The sequence below is a fragment of the Biomphalaria glabrata genome, chromosome 12, assembly GCF_947242115.1.
Source record: "Biomphalaria glabrata chromosome 12, xgBioGlab47.1, whole genome shotgun sequence".
In the NCBI taxonomy this organism is placed as follows: Eukaryota; Metazoa; Mollusca; class Gastropoda; family Planorbidae; genus Biomphalaria; species Biomphalaria glabrata.
In genome coordinates, this window is record NC_074722.1 from 37,289,174 (window position 1) to 37,312,201 (window position 23,028).

Genomic DNA, 23,028 nt, shown 5'->3' on the forward strand with positions numbered 1-23,028 from the left:
TTGTTAAATAAAGCAGAAAACGTTTTGTAGACTTATCTTTTTAAAAGCAAGTCATATGTTTTTATAACCGTGTTTTAATTGATTTATATCGGCCCAAATGCCCAGTGTGCCGGTACTCAAATGGTCCTAGAGGGTCTCGTGAATGCCACTGTGGCACGCATTAAATTGTTAAAGATTTTATAATATTCTCATATATAAGGGGCTATATGAGCGTCATCTTTTACAGACTACAGTGTAATACTAATTTAATCTAACACATTTTCAAAAATAATGTAATAGCTTACATCCGTAGACAGTGCTATTAGTAGGCTTCATCATTTTAGGGCTTTCAAGCATAGAGAATAAAAAGCAACATTAGGCCTATATTTCTTATAAAGATATAGCCTAGAGCATATGCATATATGCATACAGTTATCGAGAAATTATTTTAAAAAAAATAACATAATTATTATGAGAACAGATAGGCCTATAATAAGAAGCCCATTATATGATATACAATTTATGGGCTGTGCTGTATAGAAATTCTGGCGCCGATTTTGACACCCAGTCCGCCCCTGCTCTTTAGTCACATGAGAAATTGCAAAGGGATTAAAGCATCGTCTCTCAAAACGTAAAATGCAACAGTATAATTAGGACGCAGTTACTTTCTCTTTTGATGAAACTTCTGTTAAGATAATTGAATGGTAAAGATTCTGAAATGGGGGATATTTCTATGAATATCTGAGTCGATCTATATTCATAAATATGAGGGGGGAAAAAACAACAAAATAAAATTTGAGTATGAGCCGTTTTGTATGTCACTTTCTCCATAGGCGAAAGTGAAAAAAGAAATAAACCATAGACATGTAAATATATAGGTATGTGATATAAACTGCTCCTTTTAAAAGAAAAACAGAAATGTATGTTGAAAATAAATACTAGCTTTAGAAATGGCTGGATCCGGTGCCTCCCATCTTAACACCTCAAAATTAAATTTAGGTGTATTAAGAGACTATTATCGGCGATTATTTTTAGAGTGCATTGATAAATGCAGTGGTACCAAGGTAACGCATATTTATTAATCTAGTATAACCCTAACCATGAACCAGTTCCATCGTGAATGTCTGGTGTGTCTGTAGACTGTCAGTGTCACTGTACTGTAACTAGTGTAACTGTATTCTGTATTACTACTAATACTACTATTACTGTAACTGTAAGTTACTGTAACTGTTACTGTACTGTAGTGTACTGTACGCTACTGTTAGTGTTACCTGTACAGTGTAGACTCAGACTACTCAGAGTCAGACTGTAGTCAGTGTAGAGTACTATAGACAGTGTTGTCGTGTAGAGTGCTCAGGGCTCAGTGAGTCATTGTAGTTTGTAGTTGCCAGGCAAATACTAAATAGAGAATAGAGTCGGCAAGTAAAGTCACTAAAGTGGTTCGAATCCCTGTGTGGGCCTACCTATGTATGTTTTGCCAAATTTTATTTACCTTCTTCTCCTAATAACCTTGGTAGCTTTGTGCTGCTATTATTATATGTTACAGGTCATGTTTATTAATGATATGATTATAGACTTACACTTACTGTTCCAAGAATGACTAGTTAAAAAGTAAAGTGTTCCTTAGATCATGTGCCAAATAAATAATCATAATGCATTCTTACAGCTCTGAATGCAAAAAATACTTTGGCACCAGAACTCTGCTAGGAGAGCTTATGCACATTTACTCATGAGTTATAGGGATCATCACATAAAATATTTGAGAAGTAGTGACTTATACTAGACTTACTAGTATAATAATAATTAGAGAAGTAGTGACTTATACTAGTATATATTAAATATATAGAGAAGTAGTGACTTATACTAGTATATAGAGACTTAATAAACCATTTTGAAAATCAGTGTTAAATGATTTTGCATATTTAGATATAAAGAAATCTACCATTTCATTAACATTAACTGAATAAAATTCAAATAAAAATATTTTAGTATATCTAATAATCAAATGTCAAATGCTATGAGAAACAGCAAAAAAAAAAAAAACAACAAACAAAACAAACTAGAACATGAAACTAATTCCTACAATATTAAATAACCCAGATCAACCTAACTGAAATTCAATCATAGGGAACCAATAATTTTTCAATTCTTAATATAATATATATTTTGTAGGAATATTTAATTCTAAAGATTAAGGATAAGTGCAGTGTTTCACATGTTTATGCAGAAGTAGTTTCGATATGAATATTTTCCTGCACCTCATGCAGACAAAGTCGTTGTCTGCTTTTCGTCTTCTGCACCTGTCTTCAAAATTGTTTTTTCTTTGAGTCTCAAATGTTTGTCCTGCATCCATTTTGAAAGCTCTCCAACTGTCTCTGTCAGAGGCCATCTGCTGCCAGCTACTTTCCTCTATGGAAGTGCGGGTGAAATGCGCCTGAGTTGATCTTCATATTGCCTTCTGGGGGCACCTCTGTTACGCCATCCTGCTTTAAGCTCATCAAAGAAGATTGCCTTTGGCATGAGGTCGTATCCCATAAATTTTACCAGCAAAGTGTGAAATCTGGCATTTCAGGCAAAGTAGGAAATGATTTCCCATTGAGAACATTAGATTTAAATGCACATTGTCTATGTTTCAGTTACATATGAAAGCTTGAACTTTATTTTATTTGAGGACTGCAAAGTAATACAGATTTCAACCACTTAAAGCTAATGTAGACATCTGCGATGAGTGTTAGGTCTATGCAAAGGCCTGTCTTGTAATCAGTGACTTCCATTGTTAACATAAATGCAGTTTGGCGTTGAAGGGAAGTCAAATTAATTTAATTTTAAAACATTTTTTTGTATCTTACAGGCGCTAGTGTGGGATGATGGTTTGACTGGACCATTTGGTTTGATTGCTGAAGCATCTCTTCTAAAGGTTAGTTAGATTGAACTTATCATCTACGTGTCCAAAGGCTTGTAAATGATTTGCTTTAAATAAATCTAAGAATGTTAAGTATTTAACATGAAAGAAATTTCATTTTGATTTCAGGACCAACATGAAGTGGAGAAAATGTTCCGTCTCCATTCCTCTGGTCTCCCAGCAAGCAACGTACACAATATTATTTTTATTGTGCGTCCAAGACTTTGTCTCATGGAAACTGTGGCTCAATGCTTACTCAAGTGAGTGTTTTAAGTCTCTTTGCTGACACCCACCAGCAGTAATAGTCTTCTAGTTACTAGTCAGCTATGAAATAAATTTGTGATCCGTTTATTATAAGGCACTTTGTAAAATAGAGCTGTGGAACAAATCGATGGAAAAGGTCAACATGGCAAAATCTTCAATAAAAGAAAATTTAAAAATTCATTATAAATGTTCTGTCTCAGAAACATTATCTTGAATGTCCTGACATCTTTTATTTATAAACACATTTGTATGTGCACACGCTGGTAGCTTAACTCTTTCTCTCCGAAATTATTTTCCATGTTCCAATGAAATTATTCATTTTGCTCATTAGTATTTCACTATCCTGTTATGATTAAACTTTAATAACTTTTTTTGGTTGTTATTAGAAAATGTTTTATTTGGTATAGAATTAAATAGGATTGCATGCTCTCTTTACAAAAATTTTATTCAAGTTTCTAAAACCAAAAATTAATTTAATTTCATGGTGTCAAATCAACATTGGTATCGTCAATTAGGAGAGAAACAGTTAACTTAGAAGAGATTTGTTTTAAAAAAAAGCTAATTCAAATTATAAGTGTCTGCTGTTACACACATGAATGTCATTATTAGTTTCAAAAAGTTTTTCTCATTTTTTCTATCCCTAGTGAAGAAATCAAAGGAGGCGCTGTTCGAAAAGAGTTTCATCTTTTATTTGTTCCAAGAAAAAGTTTGTTGTGTGAAAAAAAATTGAAAGTGAGTAAAAAGTAGTTAGCATTTTTGATAAGCGAAGAAATTCTTTTTCGTTATATATATTTTTTGTTTGTTTTTATAAAAAAGTGTTAGAGAAATTAATTAATAGAACAAGAAAGGAATAATTTAGCTTTTGTTGTTCATAGACTTGATAATACTTTTGTAAATCTCTGTGGTAAATAGATGTACAGGGAGGAGGGACTTAGAGTTGATAGCTGAGAGATAATGTTTACAAGTGCTTTAAAGATGTGGCTAATCACCAGTTAAAATATTTTGAAATTTGTTTTATGAAAAATTCTTTTTTTTTTTTATGTAGCAAATGCTTTTTTTTTTCTGAATTATCTCAAGTTGGTACAAAATGTTGTTATTGTATTGCAAAGAACTTGGTGATATTTCATTACTTGGGTATTATTCACTTTCAATTTTAACTTTCATATTTACTAGATATGTGTCGATGGGAGATGTTCTGTAATTAGGTGTGAGGCTCAATGTATTACCAGAAACTGCAGATGTTCTGTAGTGATGTGTATAGGCTCAATGTATTACCAGATACTGCAGATGTTCTGTAGTTAGGTGTGAGGCTCAATGTGTTACAAGATACTGCAGATGTTCTGTAGTTAGGTGTGAGGCTCAATGTGTTACCAGATACTGCAGATGTTCTGTAGTTAGGTGTGAGGCTCAATGTGTTACCAGATACTGCAGATGTTCTATAGTTAGGTGTGACAGTGAGGCTCAATGTATTACCAGATACTGCAGATGTTCTGTAGTTAGGTGTGACAGTGAGGCTCAATGTATTACCAGATACTGCAGATGTTCTGTAGTTAGGTGTGACAGTGAGGCTCAATGTATTACCAGATACTGCAGATGTTCTGTACTTAGGTGTGAGGCTTAATGAAGTATCAGATACTACAGATGTTCTGTAGTTAGATGTGAGGCTCAATGAAGTATTAGATACTACAGATGTTCTGTAGTTAGATGTGAGGCTCAATGAAGTATTAGATACTACAGATGTTCTGTACTTAGGTGTGAGGCTTAATGAAGTATCAGATACTACAGATGTTCTGTAGTTAGATGTGAGGCTCAATGAAGTATTAGATACTACAGATGTTCTGTAGTTAGATGTGAGGCTCAATGAAGTATTAGATACTACAGATGTTCTGTAGTTAGGTGTGAGGCTCAATGAAGTATCAGATACTATAGATATTATGTTGTTAGGTATGAGGCTCAATGAAGTATAAGAGACTGCAGATGTTCTATACTTAGGTGTGACATACAATGTTGCATTTAATCCGTATTTTGTCTTACATTATTTCTTAAGCATCCTGGGATGTAAATTTAGTGGCTGGTGGGTTGGCTGACTTTCTTACTAGGTGGTTTAATCAATTCATTTGTTGTTGGGGAATACATTTTTTAATTAGCATGTCACCAATTCTTCTTCTAATATCATTGTTCTTTAAATGCTTTTTATTTTATTATTTTAGGAGAAAGGTGTTTATGGATCATTAGTCAATGTGGATGAATTCAATCTCGGACTTATTCCATTTGATTCAGATCTGCTGTCAATGGAAATGGATGATGCCTATCGAGTTAGTATATGTTATTTTAATTCTTGAGCAAAAGGTCTTCTGCTTGACAATTATCTTAGGTTAGTTTATCTAAATCAATGACATCTTCTATTGAATGTTTTCTAGATCATTCATAGTGTAATTTCATACAAGAGTAAGCATTTTCTGTTTTTACATCTAGACATCTTTTGTATTTAGTCCTAGACATCTGTTTTTAATACTAGACATCTTGTGCTTTTAGTACTAGACATCTTGTGCTTTTAATACTAGACATCTTGTGCTTTTAGTACTAGACTTTTCTGTTTAAAGTGCTAGACATCATCTGTTTTTAGTACTCATCATCATCATCATCATCAAACTCCATTTGAATAAGGGCTTGGGAGACTAAAATCCTCACTTGCAAAAGCCCTGGATAGAAACCCTGCTGTCAACATGTCAACCTACAGGTTGATAATTTTTGGTTTCCCAGACCTGTAGAGACGGAGATCTGGGACAGTCAAAAAGAATATCAATATCAGACATGGTTTCCTCTTCTTCCCCGCAGCGGGGACACCATGAGTTAAAATTTGGCCACAGACTTGAGAAATATGAGCCAACTGGACAATGGCCTGTCCTTTACTGTGCTATAATAGCTTGCTCAGGCCTGGACAGCCTCCACCACCAGGAAGTGCGGTCAGAGCGCCTCATGCGCTCCCAGACTCCAGCACTAGTACTAGAAATCTTCTATTTTAGTACTAGAAATCTCTTATTTTAGTACCTTCAATGAAGTCCAGTAAAAAAGCTCACCCAGGGAAGCCCGGCCGGGCCTGGTTCGCTACTCGTACTTAGCCTATCTAGTCTCCACCCACTAGACGTATCCACCGGAGGGCCACGCTGAGGCGACGGGTAGCTGGAATTCCTCCGGCTATTTTAGTACCAGATATCTTCAGTTTTTAGTATCAGACATCTTGTTTTGTTTTAACTTTTGCTGTACTGAATATTTTAATATTATTATTATTTATTGAACAATAGTAATATTTCGTATGTACTGGCAGGAGTGTTATCTGGAGAATGACTTCACTTGTTTGTTTTACGCTGCACAGTCACTGATGATTTTGCAGGCTTTATATGGAACTATACCTTATATCTATGGGAAAGGAGATGGTGCTAAGGTAAATCATTCAACACTTTGATATTGTCATGCAGAATACAAGAGACGTGTAGATGTATTTTCAGTTTTTGTAGTGACTTCTTCAGTTGCTGGTTAGTGTAACGCACAGAAATGCAATCTGAACATAACGAAATACATAAAAATATTATTAGAAGAGTTACTAACAGAAGTTAACGAATTACGCACATAATTCTTTATTGTATTGAAAATAATTTCATTCTTTATTATATTGAAATTGTATTTCAAACTGCTTATTTAAAATAGGGTTGGTTAAGTTAAGGTTGTATGCGAGTACTTCTATCAATGAACAGGACAGAAGCATTCATGTTAAATGACCTCCTCTTATAATTTTTATACCAAATGTCTGTTGATATTTTGGAGTTAGATGAGCTCTATTAACTATTGCCAAGTAAATGTAAACTCATTTAGTAAAACTATAAACCTGGCTAGGATTTGAAGACTTTTAGTTGGATAGCTAAATGCTCTAACCAGCAGTGACCACACTCTAGTAAGTTCAAACCAAATAAAATTATCTAGAGTAAGTTTTCCATTCGGCTTTTTATAGTTAAAGGGACCAGATGAATTGTATATAGGGCAACTTTGTATATATAACCAGTTGAAGTAGTGGCTTACTTGACCAATGGTTATGAAGGTGTTAAGAAGCTAGCACAAGACACCGATTTGGCCAACATTTTTTTGTGATTTAAAGCTGGATATGAAAAGCTACAAAATTCGGAACAAGAAATTTGGTGTCCATCAAGACTTTTGCTTCTGTAGTCCAGTGCCAGTCCATGTCCTGGAAAATGAAAACAGAAGGAGGCCAGTGTAAAGTCATAGATAACTCTTCAATTTCATAACCTTCTAGCTCACTCAAGCCACCACATTCCATAACATTTATACCATGTATGCTAAGCAGGATTATATCAAAGTTCCTTTAGCCACTGTCATGTACATGAAAGATTGTAGGTTTTTTTTTAAATTTATTCTCTAACTTTCTTTCCAGCAAGTTGTAGAAATGTTGAGGAAAATGAAGATGGAGACTGGGGGTGTAGAGCCGCAGATAACTCCGCAGATTGATAACCTGCTCCTTATCGATAGAAATGTTGACCTTTTGACCCCACTACTTACTCAGTTAACATACGAAGGTCTGATTGATGAAATCTTTAACATTAAAAACAGTAAGTTGGTATTACTATGAAACAAACTTTATTTTTTTCAAGTTTTTTTTTTCTTTAATTAGATGCAGCTTTGAAGCTTTTAGTGCTAAAATAAATGACATAAACATAAAATAAAATAAACACGATATGAAACATGTAACAGCAGCACTAAGGTTATCAAGCACTAAGGTTATCAAGAGAAGAAGGTGAAGAAAATGTTGTGCAGCATTAATAAACTCAGAGGAGGACTTGAACCACTGACCTTCAATATGGCCCCGTAACCTAGCACCAACCAGGCATTAGTCTAGCATTTACCTTCTTCTTTCAATAACCTTTGCCCCTTAGTACTGCTGTTATTATGTTATGTCATGTTTATTGAACAGATTTATTATTTTCTTTTTTAAAGTACACCTTTTTTAACAAAACTAAAATTTTCTTAATCTTTTTTTTTTTTTTAAATTTAATACCACAATTCCATTTTTAAAATCAATTTTAGAATTTGTGGTCCATAATTAAATTTAATGGTGTTTAACAAGTAACAGATAATGGGCATACTGTTTCCTGTTCATCAAATGTTTTTATGTGTAGCTTGTAATAATGCAGATTTCTCTTGTCTATATTTTAGCCAATGAAAAGCTTCCACCTCAGAAATTTTTTAAAACTCGGTATTTGAATTTGTGGGCTTCCATTTGTGGTCCATAATTAAATTTAATGATGTTTAACAAGTAACAGATAATGTGAATACTGTTTTCTGTTCATCAATTTTTTTTATTTTTTTTTTATGTTTAGCTTGTAATAATGCAGATATCTCTTTTTTTAGCCAATGTAAAGCTTCCACCACAGAAATTTCTAACAGCAGAGGAGAAAAAAAATGTGAAAGAAGAGGCCTTGGAAGAGCCTAAAAAGTTTATTCTAAACTCAGCAGACGAGCTTTACGCAGAGCTGCGTGACAAAAACTTCAATGCTGTTGGTGGGATAGTTAGCCGTAAAGCCAAAACTATCACTGCAGAGTTTGATGTAAGTGGAAACATTAGCTGTAATTTGTCTTCTAGATACTAAAAAGTAAAGTTCGCCTTTCAGACTTTGTGATCAATGGGGCAGATGATGTAAAGGTCATTAGTCATCTAGATATTTAAAAGTAAAGTACCCCTATCAGACTTAGTGATCAATGGGGCAGATGATGTAAAGATCATTAGTCATCTAGATACTTTAAAGTAAAGTACCCCTTTCAGGCTTTGTGATCAATAAGCCAGATGATGTAATAGCCATTTGTCATCTAGATACTTAAAAGTAAAAAAGTTAAATACTCTTTTATCTGATCAATGGGGCAGATGGTCATTTGTTTCTTTAATTGACAGTTAATGAGGGTGCCATGTGGCCAGCTCAATGATTAACATTTTAACCTTTCCCCAACTAATTTCAGGTACCCATTAGAGTTGGATGGACTCATGGGTGCCCTAAAATCCTGACATTCAAAATCCACTGGGCTTTGAACTCATAATGAACAACCTTATTTTGTTTCTCACTTTTTGATACAATTATAATTTGAACTTAATTAACCTAAACACAATAAATAATATAAATAGGAATAGTCGTTTCTCTGTATACAATGCTTCTATGTTAATAAAACTTTATTGCAATGAAAGAAATGGAAGTATTATTATTATAGCTTTTATATAGCGCTACTTTCATGCTTATAGCATGCTCAGAGCGCTTTTGGTCCAATCTCATTTGTGGACCAGTGGGGGGAGGGGGTATCTAGGAGTTGGTTTTCCGTGCTGCCTTTAGGCACTCAGTAAACACAACTCTGTCCGATTTGGGTGTCGAACCTCGAGCCCCCTTCTAGGTAGCCAAGTTCAAGCGCACTTGACCTCTCGACCACGCTTCTATTGCACATCAATTACAATTTTAAACTTCCTCCACTCTTTACATAGTGACCAGGCAGCCATTTCTGGCCATCTCCAGATTTTTCTCTATTTATAGATTGCTAGACAATTTTTGTGTGTGTATTTGAATAGGAAAGGCATGCTGCTAAAACTGTGGGTGAAATGAAACAGTTTGTATCCAAACTTCCACACCTCCAAGCAGCTAGGGCTTCTCTTGCTACACGTAAGTACTCCGTTGTATTGAAATATTAGTTTATGCAAACCAAAGCCCTTGACTCACCTGGGCGCATCCATTGTCTTCCGAGACATAAGGAGCCATATATATATGAATGACAAAATAGTGTGAGATTCCCACAAAATAGTGCAGATTTATTAATGATATAAAATCATTACTGGACTTTATTAAGGGGAGCCCCCACCCTCTTCAAGCTTCAATCCAATTACCTATTATTTATAAATCTAACTATATGTCATATTTATGAAGAAAGACATAGAGTATTTGTAAATTTATCTCATTTTCCTTTTTTTCTTTAGTTTAACATACATATTGGTTACAATTTATCTATACATTTTTTATGTGGATCTTATAAGAGCTGCGGCTGCAGCCTTTCAGTATCATAAATCTGGACCTGGATATAATCTTACTTGTCTTACATATGTGTGTTATAATGTTGTCTGAAATCTTGATCTAAAATCTCTCTTTGATCCAACCCTGGCGTCTCATTGCCACAACAATGACGAATTAGGGTGGCAGGATGAGTCTAGCTGGCTATTGTAGTTCTTATCTCACCAACATGTTTGTCTAATCTCAGACGGCAAACGACCAATTCAAACAATCATTTCTCTATTTCATGTCTTTCTGATAAAGTCTCCATTTTTGGGGTCCACTTCCAGATTGTCTCAATCACAATACAGGATTCTGTATGTCATAACACTTTTTAGAACATAAATAAATGTGATATATATTTAAATAATTTATTTTGTGCCCTTTATGAATTGAGTTCTGTTATGTTTGTGCATTTTTATTTCAATAAATGTGAAGTAATAACTAAAAAATTGAATACAAAAAAAGATAATAAATATTGGAGCTTTTTTTGTCATTGCTATTTTGACAGCATTATTTTAGCGGGTCAAGCTGATTTTGTTTTAAATATGACTGGGTTAGGGAAACAAGTCTTGTCCTTCGAATAAAAGTTCAAAGATTCGTAAGTAACCTTTAACTGGAAACCAAAAAATGTCAGAAAATAGCATGGGAAACATAATTATCAATGCAGTATACAAGAAAGTCTTGCAGTCTCATTGCAGTCAGTGTGACGATGCTTTAAGAATGTAAAGTGCCCTGAAATGGACTAAGTAACAAAAGTTGACAGTTTGAATCAATGCAGTATACAAGAAAGTCTTACAGTCTCATTGCAGTCAGTGTGACGATGCTTTAAGAATGTAAAGTGCCCTGAAATGGACTAAGTAACAAAAGTTGACAGTTTGAATCAATGCAGTATACAAGAAAGTCTTACAGTCTCATTGCAGTCAGTGTGGTGATGCTTTAAGAATGTAAAGTGTCCTGAAATGGGCTAAGTAACAAAAGTTGACAGTTGGAATGAATGCAAATTTAAATGTAAACGGAATTATTGAGATAAACATGGTATTTTTGACAGATACATCTATAGCTGAACTGATCAAAGAAGTCACAGATTCTGATGAGTTTCTGGATGCCTTACGATGTCAACAAGGTAAGTCATGGTGTTAATTAAAAAATTTTCATTAGACATGTTTGTACTAAATTGAGGAATCAAATCACAAATAATCGCAGCAGTTTGTCACAGAGCAAATGCTAACACATTATTATTATAGCTTTTATATAGCGCTACTTTCATGCTTATACCATGCTCAGAGCGCTTTGGTCCAATTTCATTTGTGGACCAGTGTGGGGGGAGGGGGTATCTAGGAGTTGGTTTTCCGTGCTGCCTTTAGGCGCTCAGTAAACACCTCTGCCCGAGTCGGGTGTCGAACCTCGAGCCCCCTTCTAGGTAGCCAAGACAAGCTAAGTTCAAGCGCACTTAGCCTCTCGACCACGCTTCCCACACATTGACATCTAGACTAGGCACTGAACTTAAACATTTTTAAATATGTATGCAACTCATTCTTCAACGTATAAATTTTCCAACTAAGAACAGGACACACACCACTATTAAATTACCACCTGAACAAAATAAACTCCACACAACTACCCCTTTGCAGACATTGCGCCCACCCCTTTGAAACCGTAAACCATATCCTCTTTGAATGCCCCTCCCTAATCCACCTTAGGCAGACCCTTCTTCCACTACAGCCCAACATAACCAACACCCTGTACGGCAGTGCTGAACAACTGAAGAAAACAGCACACTTTTTTTCCTTGGCACAGTCTGCAAAAGAGCTCACAGCTCAGCAGCGATAAAGCTGGCTAGAAGAAGAAGAAGAAATGAGAAGTGTATTGCCAATCGTCTGTGTCTTGGCCCCTGCTAAGTGTGTAGTGATATTCATTCAGTGTAATAAAGCTTTTAAACTCAGTTTTGGTTTTTACTAAAGTAATACAACTTGTCTTTTTTTATTCAGAGCTGACTCATGGTCTTGAAACAGATAAAATCAATCCCTACATAGAAGACTGCATCGCTAAAATGGAACCTTTGTCTAAAGTCTTGAGGCTGATCTGCATACAATCTTTTTGTAATGATGGTCTCAAGCCCAAAGTGTTAGATTACTATAAAAGGGAGATCATTCAGGTAAAACTCTGCAGACTAATTGAAATCCATAGACATTGAAATGTATAGACTGGTCGTCAGAAATAAGTTTCATTTGGTAAAAGACACATTTTTTTATGCGTAAAGCTGATCCTCAATATTGAGTAATACATTTTTTCACTTAATGTAGATCTATTTTTCCCTGTTCTATGACCAATGTCTTATTGCATCAAATTGTTGGAGTTGGTTTTTATGGATATTTGTTTTTATTGAAAAGTCCAAAGAAGCAAAATTTAAAACAATTTTGTAACAAAAAAATGATCATTATGTTAACCTGACATAATAGGAACACTTAGATCTATAATAATATCTAATAATAATCTATAATAAAAATTAAATAATTGTATTAATCATTGTGCTTATAATATACATATGGGCTATGGCTATCTTAATACTTCTGGTAAATGCTCTATAATACAACACTTTATCAGTCTAGACTTTGCACTTCACATAATCTTATAAGTTGGTCCAGTGTAGATCTAGATTCAAATAAATAGATCTATGTTGAAACCTTTGAGGGTTGTCTTTCCTTTGCACGTTTTATTTTGTGTATGTGTGTGTAAGAATAAAAGCAGACTAGTTTTGACTTGAAAGTTTTTGAAAGAAAAAAAAACAGCATTTCTCTGTATTTATTTTATTATTATTTTTTTGTATGAAATGTTTTGGCTACAATTAAGTTTTGTGCTCTGACTAGGCTTTTGGATTTGAACACCTGGTGACTCTTTGTAACCTCGAGAAGGGAGGCTTCCTGCGTCCTCACTCGACTAAATCTTATCAGACCATAAGAAAAACACTCCGGCTGATTGTGGAGGATGTCAATGAACAAGTAAGACTTTTATTCATTCTTTTCAATCCACTGAATCGCTAATTAATAGTTTGTATTCTTACACTCTTGCCGAGGAGTTGGCACAGAAATTACTTGCGCCTTTATTTTAAGTTGTTGCCTCTTTATTTGGTTTTAAAGGCTTATTTCTGCTAATTACATATGGTTAAATTTTTTATCAGGGGAGGAGGGGTCGACTTATTAAAGATTCATGGTCAAATCGAAATTTGGTGCTTATAAATGTATGGTGTTGGAGTTCATATAGCCTCTTCTGACTGAAGGGCAAAAGATGAAGAGCTACATTTTATATTGTATTGCTGGAGGTCGTGATGAGCCTGCCTTAAGGATGCCCATAAATCCACCTAACTCTAATGGGTACCTGACTTTAGTTGGGGAAAGTAAATAAAGGTGGTTGGTTGTTGTGCTGGCCACATAACACCCTGATCATTAACCATTAGCCAAAGAAATAGATGACCTTTGCATCATCTGCCCCACAGATCGCAAGGTCTGAATGAGGTACTTTACTTTTTTTACTATAATCTTAGAACTGCTAGCATAAATGTTGGGAGATTGTTGGAGTGTGTCACTAGACTGGTGAAAGATGCGATCAAAGATATTTTCTGTCCCAAGTTATTCTTTGAGAAAACTGTAATTCTTTTAAATGTGTTTCCTCAGAACCCCAATGACATTGCATACGTCTACAGTGGCTATGCTCCTTTAAGCGTTAGACTGGCTCAATTCCTGGCACGACCTGGTTGGCGCAGTATTACTGAAGTTCTTAACATGCTGCCAGGACCTAAAGTTGAAGAGGTTCAGCAGATTCCTATGGGACTTAGAAAACGCAGTATGTCAGCATACTAGTTGTTTTTTTTTTTTTTTTTTTTTTTTTTAGGATACCTTGGAAAAAATAGGTTTTAAGAACTCAAATGTCATTTTAAATCCCAGCCTGTCTTTTTTAAGTAAAGCTTTTTCTGGGTTTTGTTATAGCACCTTTTCATTTTTTTAAAATATTTCTCTAGCTGACTTGACTTGATCCTAATTGATTGATCTGTTATAATAAAAAAAATTGTGTAGGCTTGTGCTTAAAATCTTGTAATTTACAAGCATTTCACTCTAAGCCTAGTTTAGTCTTGCCATTTCCTGTAATCATTCCTTTTAGTGTCACACCCACAGTGGCAACAGCAGGACAGGGGTGGACATTTCAAGCCAAAAATTGCAGTCTAGAAAATACTTAAGTTTTCGAGACAGTTCAGGAAATGCTGGGGTTGCTAGCTAACTATAGAAGATGTAGAGATGAGATTTCATTTTAAGCGGTTGTTATTTAAATGGCATCACTTATTTTAAGAAAATAATGTATTGTTTTTAAATGAAATTATTAATTTTTAAAAAAAATTTTTGTTTCCGTTTAACACAGTGCGTTTAGGTACTTATGGTTCACAGTATCATTTTATTGCCGAGTTCTTGTGAATTTGCATCACTTTCAAGAAGAAACAATAAATTTTTGATCTATTCATTTATTTTCATTAAATGTGACATTTCAGGATTAAATATTCAAAGTTGAACAGTTTCTGATTCAAAATGGCAATGTCCTAGCACATGAGGATCACTCCTAAATTTACTAAACAAGATGGCTGCCTGGTCGTGCAGTATATGTTCTGGACTGTTGTCTCGAAGGACCCTGTTTTAGGGTATAAGAATCATCAGTTCGAAACAAATCCTTCAGAACATGTAAAACTATCAGATCTAGACCATGGTCCATCATGATTGTATGGAGTCATCTATTTGACTAATACCACTTCATCACTGTGTATGGATATTTTGGTTTCAGAGTAAATAGAAATTTGAATGGTAGGGCTTGCTTTAACTAGTTTTTTCTATTTTCTTTAGGAGCCTCTGTAACCTCATCTCAGTCCAGCATGGGAGAACAAAAATTGACCTTAGTCTTTTTTCTTGGCGGTGTTACGCAGGCTGAGGTGGCGGCACTTCGTTTCCTGGCTCAACAAGACGACGGTAAGGGCTGTACATTTACCTCTTGAATTTGAAATGCAATGTTTACCTGAGATAGTTGCTACAATGACAATAGTACAATAATGACAATTTAAAAATTAATACACAGCTGCCAAGTGTTAAAGTTTTTAAGAGCACACTACTGTGCGGTAGTGAGTCATGGATTACCTATGCTAAGCAACAGAGAAAATTAAATTCATTTCAAGCACTGCCTCAGAAGGATCCAATGTTAATGTCTAAGGGTTGAGCCGAAGGCTCTTCGAACCCTAAGTTTGAAAAAAAACCTGCTTGGACGCCAAACAGTAAAAAAAAAACAAACCTGTGTGAACACACAGTTCTGTTTGGGAGAGACCCTAGACAATGCCTATGTAAAGCATTGCTGTTGACCGATGCGTTTGACCCCCGACACGTGGGCTAGATACACGGCCGAAGGCCGAGAATGCACCGGGATCTTCTGCCATTTTCCTTCAATGTACCAAGCTAACTGTGCAGGACCCGCCATTTATGTAACGGTCCCTTTGAGGAACAGCGCATGGATTGGTGACAGGTTTGTGGGGACTTATTTACAACTCCGCCCGTGCAATGAGTGGACTCTCGTCTACCCGTGGGCATCCCCACGGGAGTCCTTTGTTGCTACCCATTTAGCCTAGCCACTTCCTCGAATGGCCGTTTCCACGCGGGCGCCACGATGAGGCAGGGCAACGTGCCCGCGTCAGAAGGATCCTGAAAATCAAATGGCAATAAAAAGTGTGCACCACTGAAATACTTGTTGGAACAGGTCTTCCCAGCATCGTTAAAAGCGCTGGCTTGGCCATGTAATTGATTAGTTTAAAGTATGTTCTTAGTGAGGCCTACTTAAGCTTCAACAAGTCTAGCTATCTAATTAGTAGTAGTAATATATATTTGTAAACAAATAGAATACTTAGTAGTTCCCCCTTTCAAACCTCGTGATCTATAGGGCAGATGATCTAAAGGTCATCTGTTTCTGTGGCCCACAGTTAACAAGTGTGTCATGTGGCCTTTACTTTTTCCCAACTAATATATCATTATAATACTATTTAGTGAAAATTATCCTGGCTATTTCACTAATGAGCAATTCACTTACATAGAAACAATGAAAAAAAAAAATTATATATATATATATATATATATATATATATATATATATATATATATATATATATATATATATACAAAATATATATATTTATATATATATATAAATTTAATTAGAAAAAAATGTCTGCTGTAGTAGTGCCACATTTGATAATAGAATTCCTTTGATTGATATTAGAGTACGGTAACTAAAAGTTTCCTTAGATTCTACTTCTGCCTCTTTCATGATTGTTGCATCTTCTGGCTGAGCTTCAGTGATGTCTGTGTGTAGTCACTCAATGAACTCTTTATGTTGTGTCTGTTTTATTTATGTGAATGTTTCTGTTGTGTTGTTTTTATTTTAATATTAGAATCCCTCATTTAGATATCATGAAAAGATTGTGCACACAAAGTCAATAATACATTTTATAATTCAAATTCAATCATAAATTTACTTAACATGAAGCTTGTAAACTCAGTAAACTAACTTTTTTGGACCCTGAAATAAACTCGTCTCCTCTCTATATAGTTTTTCTAACCACAAGTTCAAGAATATTCTCCTTCCATTAATTTACTCTTGTTAGTAGAAACTGGTAGCTTATAGAATGAAAACAGATCTCACTTCACTTGTGACCTTGATCTTTTTTTTTTTTTTTTTTAAGCATCACTTTTGTTTTTTTACACTCTAACATCATATGACTGTTTTCTGTCATGATGCTGTCAAGTTTTTTTGTCTGTAAACAATTTTTTGAAGTTGTCAACACTTCCGTTGCTCATCCAACCTATTTCTATGTTGAAGCTAACACAGGAGTTCCCCACGACTATATTGTTGGCACAACACATATCTTGACTGGCAGTTCCCTAATGGGGGAACTGACCGTGGATCTGAAACGATATCGAGCAGATGGTGTACCTCTTTACTAACTGCATGCAAGATTGGTGACTGACTATTTGCATTTCACCTTTTATTTTTTGTTTTATCAGTACCTTTCTTTTACCTAGTGTGACTTATTACCTCCCCTTGACTTAGCCTCTGTGTGACATTAAAACCCAGATTGATGTTTCAATTTTAACTTTTATCATCTGCTAACATTTTCCCCATTGTTAGAATAGTAAAAAAAGAACAACATCTAACTAGAATTTTTTTTTGTTTTAATTTCATTCTTGATTGAATGCCTTGAATTTAAACCTAAACACCACACATGAATGGCCTTTAAAAAACTAAAACACTATTTGCTTTCAAGGAATTTCAGACACTTTGATGAGTAAATAATTTGGATTATTCACATAATATCTTGAACTGTGTATACAATATCTGTAACCTTTTGAAAATCTCTTCCTTCCAAACGTTTAGAATGTTAACCTTTTCTACAAAAGGCAACAGTATCTTTTTTTTACTTCAACATCAATGTTTTTAAATATCTGAAAAATTGTTACGATTTCTAATTTAACTCTTTCTCTCCTAACTGACGATACCAGCGTTGATTCCACCAGAATGTGGTAAATAATTATGGAGAGAAAGAGTTAATATTAGATATGAGTAGTATAATGAAAAAAAAATGTCAAAAGTTTTTAAACATTCATGACTGTTCAGCGAAATGTTCAGTGAAATGTTCAGCATAATGTTCATCAAAATGTTCAGCCTATATTACCAGCTAGTCAACTTGAAATCAACTTTTCCTCCCACACCCCAACAGTAAAACATCTAAACCATTTTTTTGTGTGTCTTAACTGCTGCAAAGTCCATCCCCCAAAAAATGTGTAACTGATTTTTTTAAATAATTTTTTTTTCTATTTAAGACATATTACCATTAAGGTTTTCATTTTAAGTTACATTTTTCTCCTATTTAAAATTTTAACAAAAGTAAAATACTTGCTAGTTTAATCTATTCTTTTACTAATGTTGATGTGTAATTTGTACTAATGACTAAGAAATTATTTTCTTATTTATCTAAAAACAATTTCAAGGGAATTACAGTGATGAAAAATAAACTGACTAGAGTGACAACACTAGCACTGGAATGATTTTCAGTTGACATTATTTGATAGTGTGTTGCAAGAGAAATACATATTACTAATTCATAGACATCAACAGTTGAGAATATTTCATTTTTCCTAACCCTTTTTTAAGTGAAAGAAACTTTACATTTTATTGAATAAGAGAAGAGCTGTTTTTACTGTCTCTTGATCTTTACTATTTTCCGTTAGGTTGTTATTGCTGGAAGTGGTAATGGATATAAGTAATCCACTACCTATAAAATGCTTTCAATGGAATGTCTTTCAAATAGCCTCTGACAACCATTCCAACTCATGGCTTTCATCTGTGGCTCAGATATTGGGATTGAGAGACTTATTGCTAACAGGAGTAAAGGCACCAGTAAGCTGCAGGCGGGAGGAACTCACACCTAGGAAAAGAAAAGCTCAAACATATGCTGCCTTGCAGCTATACCCAGACATGGGAAAGGCTTCAGGGTTCAACCCTGAGAAAAATCAGGCAACCTTTAAGCAGCTTACAGCAGACCAAGCCCAGGCATTAATGTTATTTCAAGACCCATAGTTGTTTGGCCATTTTTATAAATATTCTACTACATGCAGGAACATTGTTAACAAGGATAAAAGGGATAAATACCGAAAAAAAAAAGTACTACATTATGTTACATTGAAAGAATAGAAAACTTGATAAATGTGTGTGTCTTAGCTAACTTTGACTTATTTTGTAAATCCCTAGTGAATGAAGATGAGCACAATCTAATTTTCATCGATGGTCTATCTTCACATTGGGGCATGAGTAGGGTAAATCTGCAGCTTAGTGAGAAAAGATCAGTGTCTGATTTGCATAGCCTGCACTTCCTCCCTGGTTCAAGGCCTGGACTGGTACCATAATAAGAGGAGAAGCTCCTTGTTGCTTAAACCCACATGCTGGCTTCATATGATTCTTGTAATCTTACCAACTTACCTTATCTATGTGTGCCATTTTATTAGACTTTTCTACGTCTGTTTGATAAAACCAACGACTTGACAGATTTTATGTCTCTGATTAACATGCATGAATAGCAACCAACGACTTGACAGATTTTATGTCTCTGATTAACATGCATGAATAGCATCTAACAATATAATTATCTTCTCTTTTGAAGTAGCGTCTGTAATTTATAAGATAAGGCAATCTCTTGTCTCCTTTAAGGTAATTTAGTCCAGTGCACTCCTTTGATTATCAAGCCCTTTTAGCCATGTTTGATTGTAATGGGAGGATATTAACATATAAACTGCTGCCAACTGTGGAGAATTTTAAATGTTGGGGTAGAAAAGAGAGAAACATATTAAAACATTGGATTGTTTCCTTATATTTGTATTTACTTGTATTTCCAGGTGGTGTTGACTATGTCATAGCTAGCACTCATATGATCACAGGAGATCGACTCATTACAGCACTTAGTGAAACTATCAAGCCTGTCAAGTTGAACCCATTTTGAAGCATGAACTCACCAACCAGATGTAGTAATGAAACGTCAAATTCCAACACTGGGTTAACTCTGCTCCAAGCATGACATAGATCTTTGTCTTGCTGTGTCGGACTTATGGACATTGTAGGCCTAGTTTAGTTGAGATCATCCTCTCTTTGCTACTGTTTTAATTCATCAGATGATCTGAGGAGAAATTTGTCTCTTTAACTTAATATGGCCACACTTTTATGCTTCCAAGCGGTTTTGATTTTTTTTTTTCAATGTCAAAAATATAATAGCAAGGGTCATGTTTCATTTTTTTTTCAGTTTCCAACTACCGGTATGAAGAAAAAAAAATTGTTTTTAAATGTGAAGAATGAACAAACATTAATGGTTTACTTTTGTGATATGTATAATCCTTTGTCTAAATTTTTTTTAAATAGATCAGCTCCACATGTTAGTCTATACGTTTTTTGTTTTTTTTTAAAGCCAATACCTCAGTAACTAAAAACCTGACTAGCAAATACTACGACAAATTAAAATGACATGGAACGAACAAACAAAATAAATTTTCCTTTTAGACTTAGAGTCTTGCTAAAAGCTTTTTAAAAGTCCATGTTAATGGTGAGTTCAGCTGATTTGTTTTTTGGAAAGAAACATCAACAGGCTGTCATGTAATCTTGGTTTTCTTTAAAATATCTGTCAGGCATTTTATATAGGCATGTCCTCACATTTTATAAAAAATTCTTAGCTTCTTTTTCACTTAAACCCAGGACTTTCAGCTTGGTAAATGAAATTTGCAACAAAAGGGACCCAAAGTTGCTTGCATGATTTTCAGATAATTATCAAAAATTGTCAAAAATGAAATGATTATATTTTAAAATCAATTGTTATTATTTGATATAGCAATTGTTTTTTCCAATAAGGTTGAGTATTTGACAATGTTCATTTAAAAGTTAATGATCTATCAAAGTTAGAAATTGAATTTGAATTAAAATAAAAAGTATTTAAATACTTGATTCAGTCAATCTGCAGAAAGATCATTTTCTTAGCTTCTAAGATGCCTACATCTCAATTGGTCTAAAGTTTAGTAGTTGTCATTTCATTTCTTATTGTTTTTGTTTTGTAAATCATCATTCATTCCCCTTTGTCTGCACGAGATGAGGGAAAATATGCAGGTCGCGCCTGGGTCTGCAACGTCATTCTGCGCTCATCCTTAATCTTCGGCATCGAGACAATGCCATTATTCATTCCATGACAGGTCATGTGGTATAGGCTCTGTACTGTTGTCTCGATTGTCCTGGGTTCAAACCCTGCCAGCTGCCATCCCTCCATCTTTCTGCGGAAGATTAGGACTAGGATGAAATAATCTTCAGTTTCAAAGGACCATCCAAAACATTTAAAACAGGCTTTATTTGTAATGAATATGACTGCAGGTATTTTAATATATTTGTGTGATAATTGTTGGGTGATCGCTGATTGCTGCCATGCAGCAGTTGGTTAGCCAGACCTTGAGGACTGAATGTACTGACAAACTGTGTCCGAATGATTTAGTGGGAATCTTGAAAATAATTGTTCATTGATGTGTGTAAATAGAAAGGCTGTGAAAGAGAATAAAAGACTCCAATTTGTTGCTTACAATTAATGTAAATTTTGATAAAATAAAATACGTAACTGTATTATTATTTGTGAATTTTGTTTTATATTAAAATTATTTTTTATATATTATATATATTATATGTTTTGAGAGAAGAATACAGTTAGCTTTTCTTAAAAAAAAACAACAACTGAAGTTTTCAAAATTCATAGCGCTAATTTTTTTTTTTGGTTGAAGGCATTTGATACTATAATATAATTATCCGTTGAGCAGATCATGGAGGTGTGCGCATTGGGCATTCTCACCAACAGAAGGTGCTTGTTTTATACACCATGAAATATACAATCACCCACCCAATAGTGAAAGTAGTCAATAGAGTTTTGAGGTTAAAACTCCCTCCAGTAAAAACTAAAGCAAAACTACAATCACTCACCAAATAGTGAAAGTAGTCATATAGTTTTGAGGTTTAATCTCCCTCCAGTAAAAACAAAAGCATTACTACAATTACCTAATTCCATGATCATAGTTGAAGGGAGGTTGAGGTTTAACCCCCCCTCCCCAATAAAGTTGCTGGGCTCCATTAATATAGAAAATCTTCTAGAAGGTCAAACAGCAGTTGGAGAAAAACTAATGCAAATTACTGTCACCAATTTCCAGAAGGGTTGAAACCTATTTTAAAAAAAAAAGAAAAACTACAGTTAGCACGGTAGGAATGGGTGACTTCAAAATTCAACCAAGACAAATCACTATAGTAGTCCTGACAGGTATTGATCTCAACTGACCGCTTGTTGCCACGGAGGACAAAGCCTTACAAAGGAGGATAAAAAACAACTAAACTGGACATATTTATTTGATAAAACATAAATCGTGGGCTGTAATGCAACTTTATTACATATCAAATTTATCAGAAGAAAGTACTTGTACCAGTAGTTCGTACTGCGTGGAACTCTATGCAAGTTATTTTCTTCAATACCCACAAATGAAAGAAGTCTTTCAGAGCCTCGTACGTACAGAAGTAATAAATTAGTTGAACACTTAAATTTAGAACCATAATTATAGCATCTACTGGCAGCAACTCTGCACCATGATGCATACAGTTGTGAAGAATGTGAACAGGACGCCAACAAGAAGCCCGTGGGGGGGGGGGGGGGATTTTCAACATCTCCCCACACCCTAGCTACTCCACTGCAGTGAACACGCACCTTGCGGTGAAATTAAGCTCTGGATCTTTTTATGCTAAGGGAGTGATTATATTTAAACCAGAAGATATTAAGTATGAAATTCAATTGCTAGATCGTATGTTATTAGCTGTGAAAAGCCGGAAATTTTCACACTTAAAGCCTCGCCCTAATGCTGGCCGGCCGGACTACACGACCCCAAAAAGGAGGACATGGCCACCTTTTGCCGGACGTTTGGTAACCCAGCAGAAAGTCTGAGAAAGAATCTATTCTAGGATACAAAAGACACCAGCTATAAGGTTTTCAAAATTTTGTGGCTAATAAATTTAAAGTGATTGCCCAGCCCTCCTAAATAGTCCTAAAAAATGTTTGCACAAACGACCTACATATTTCTAATTTGTTGACTACACCATCTAAGACAGAAATATATATAGGTCTGTGCTACATATCAATTTTATGTATTGACAGGGGAA

At 34.7% G+C, this 23,028-nt stretch overlaps 1 protein-coding gene across 2 annotated transcripts; it reads left to right on the top strand.

Annotated features, from left to right (window-relative positions):
• Positions 1-898: 898 nt before the first annotated feature.
• On the top strand, positions 899-21,467 carry LOC106069917 (vacuolar protein sorting-associated protein 33A-like). 2 transcript variants are annotated; one of them, XM_056006481.1, is made up of 16 exons: positions 899-1,043; positions 2,831-2,896; positions 3,011-3,141; positions 3,790-3,877; positions 5,356-5,460; positions 6,474-6,590; positions 7,593-7,767; positions 8,567-8,763; positions 9,765-9,855; positions 11,288-11,362; positions 12,228-12,394; positions 13,107-13,238; positions 13,911-14,079; positions 15,123-15,245; positions 17,137-17,276; positions 19,707-21,467. In XM_056006481.1, exons 1-15 carry the CDS (start codon positions 930-932, stop codon positions 17,259-17,261), a joined length of 1,875 nt encoding a protein of 624 aa, XP_055862456.1. In that variant the 5' UTR covers positions 899-929; the 3' UTR covers positions 17,262-17,276; positions 19,707-21,467. The 2 variants fall into 2 exon arrangements, with proteins under 2 accessions (XP_055862456.1, XP_055862457.1); XM_056006482.1 differs by lacking the exon at positions 17,137-17,276.
• Positions 21,468-23,028: the final 1,561 nt, after the last annotated feature.

Excerpts from the sequence above, each read along its gene's own strand:
- LOC106069917 (XM_056006481.1), top strand. The coding sequence starts at position 930 with ATGGCTGGATCCGGTGCCTCCCATCTTAACACCTCAAAATTAAATTTA. Across the intron at positions 2,897-3,010 it reads CTGAAGCATCTCTTCTAAAG|GACCAACATGAAGTGGAGAA; the intron begins GTTAGTTAGATT and ends TTTTGATTTCAG. Across the intron at positions 11,363-12,227 it reads TGCCTTACGATGTCAACAAG|AGCTGACTCATGGTCTTGAA; the intron begins GTAAGTCATGGT and ends TTTTTTATTCAG.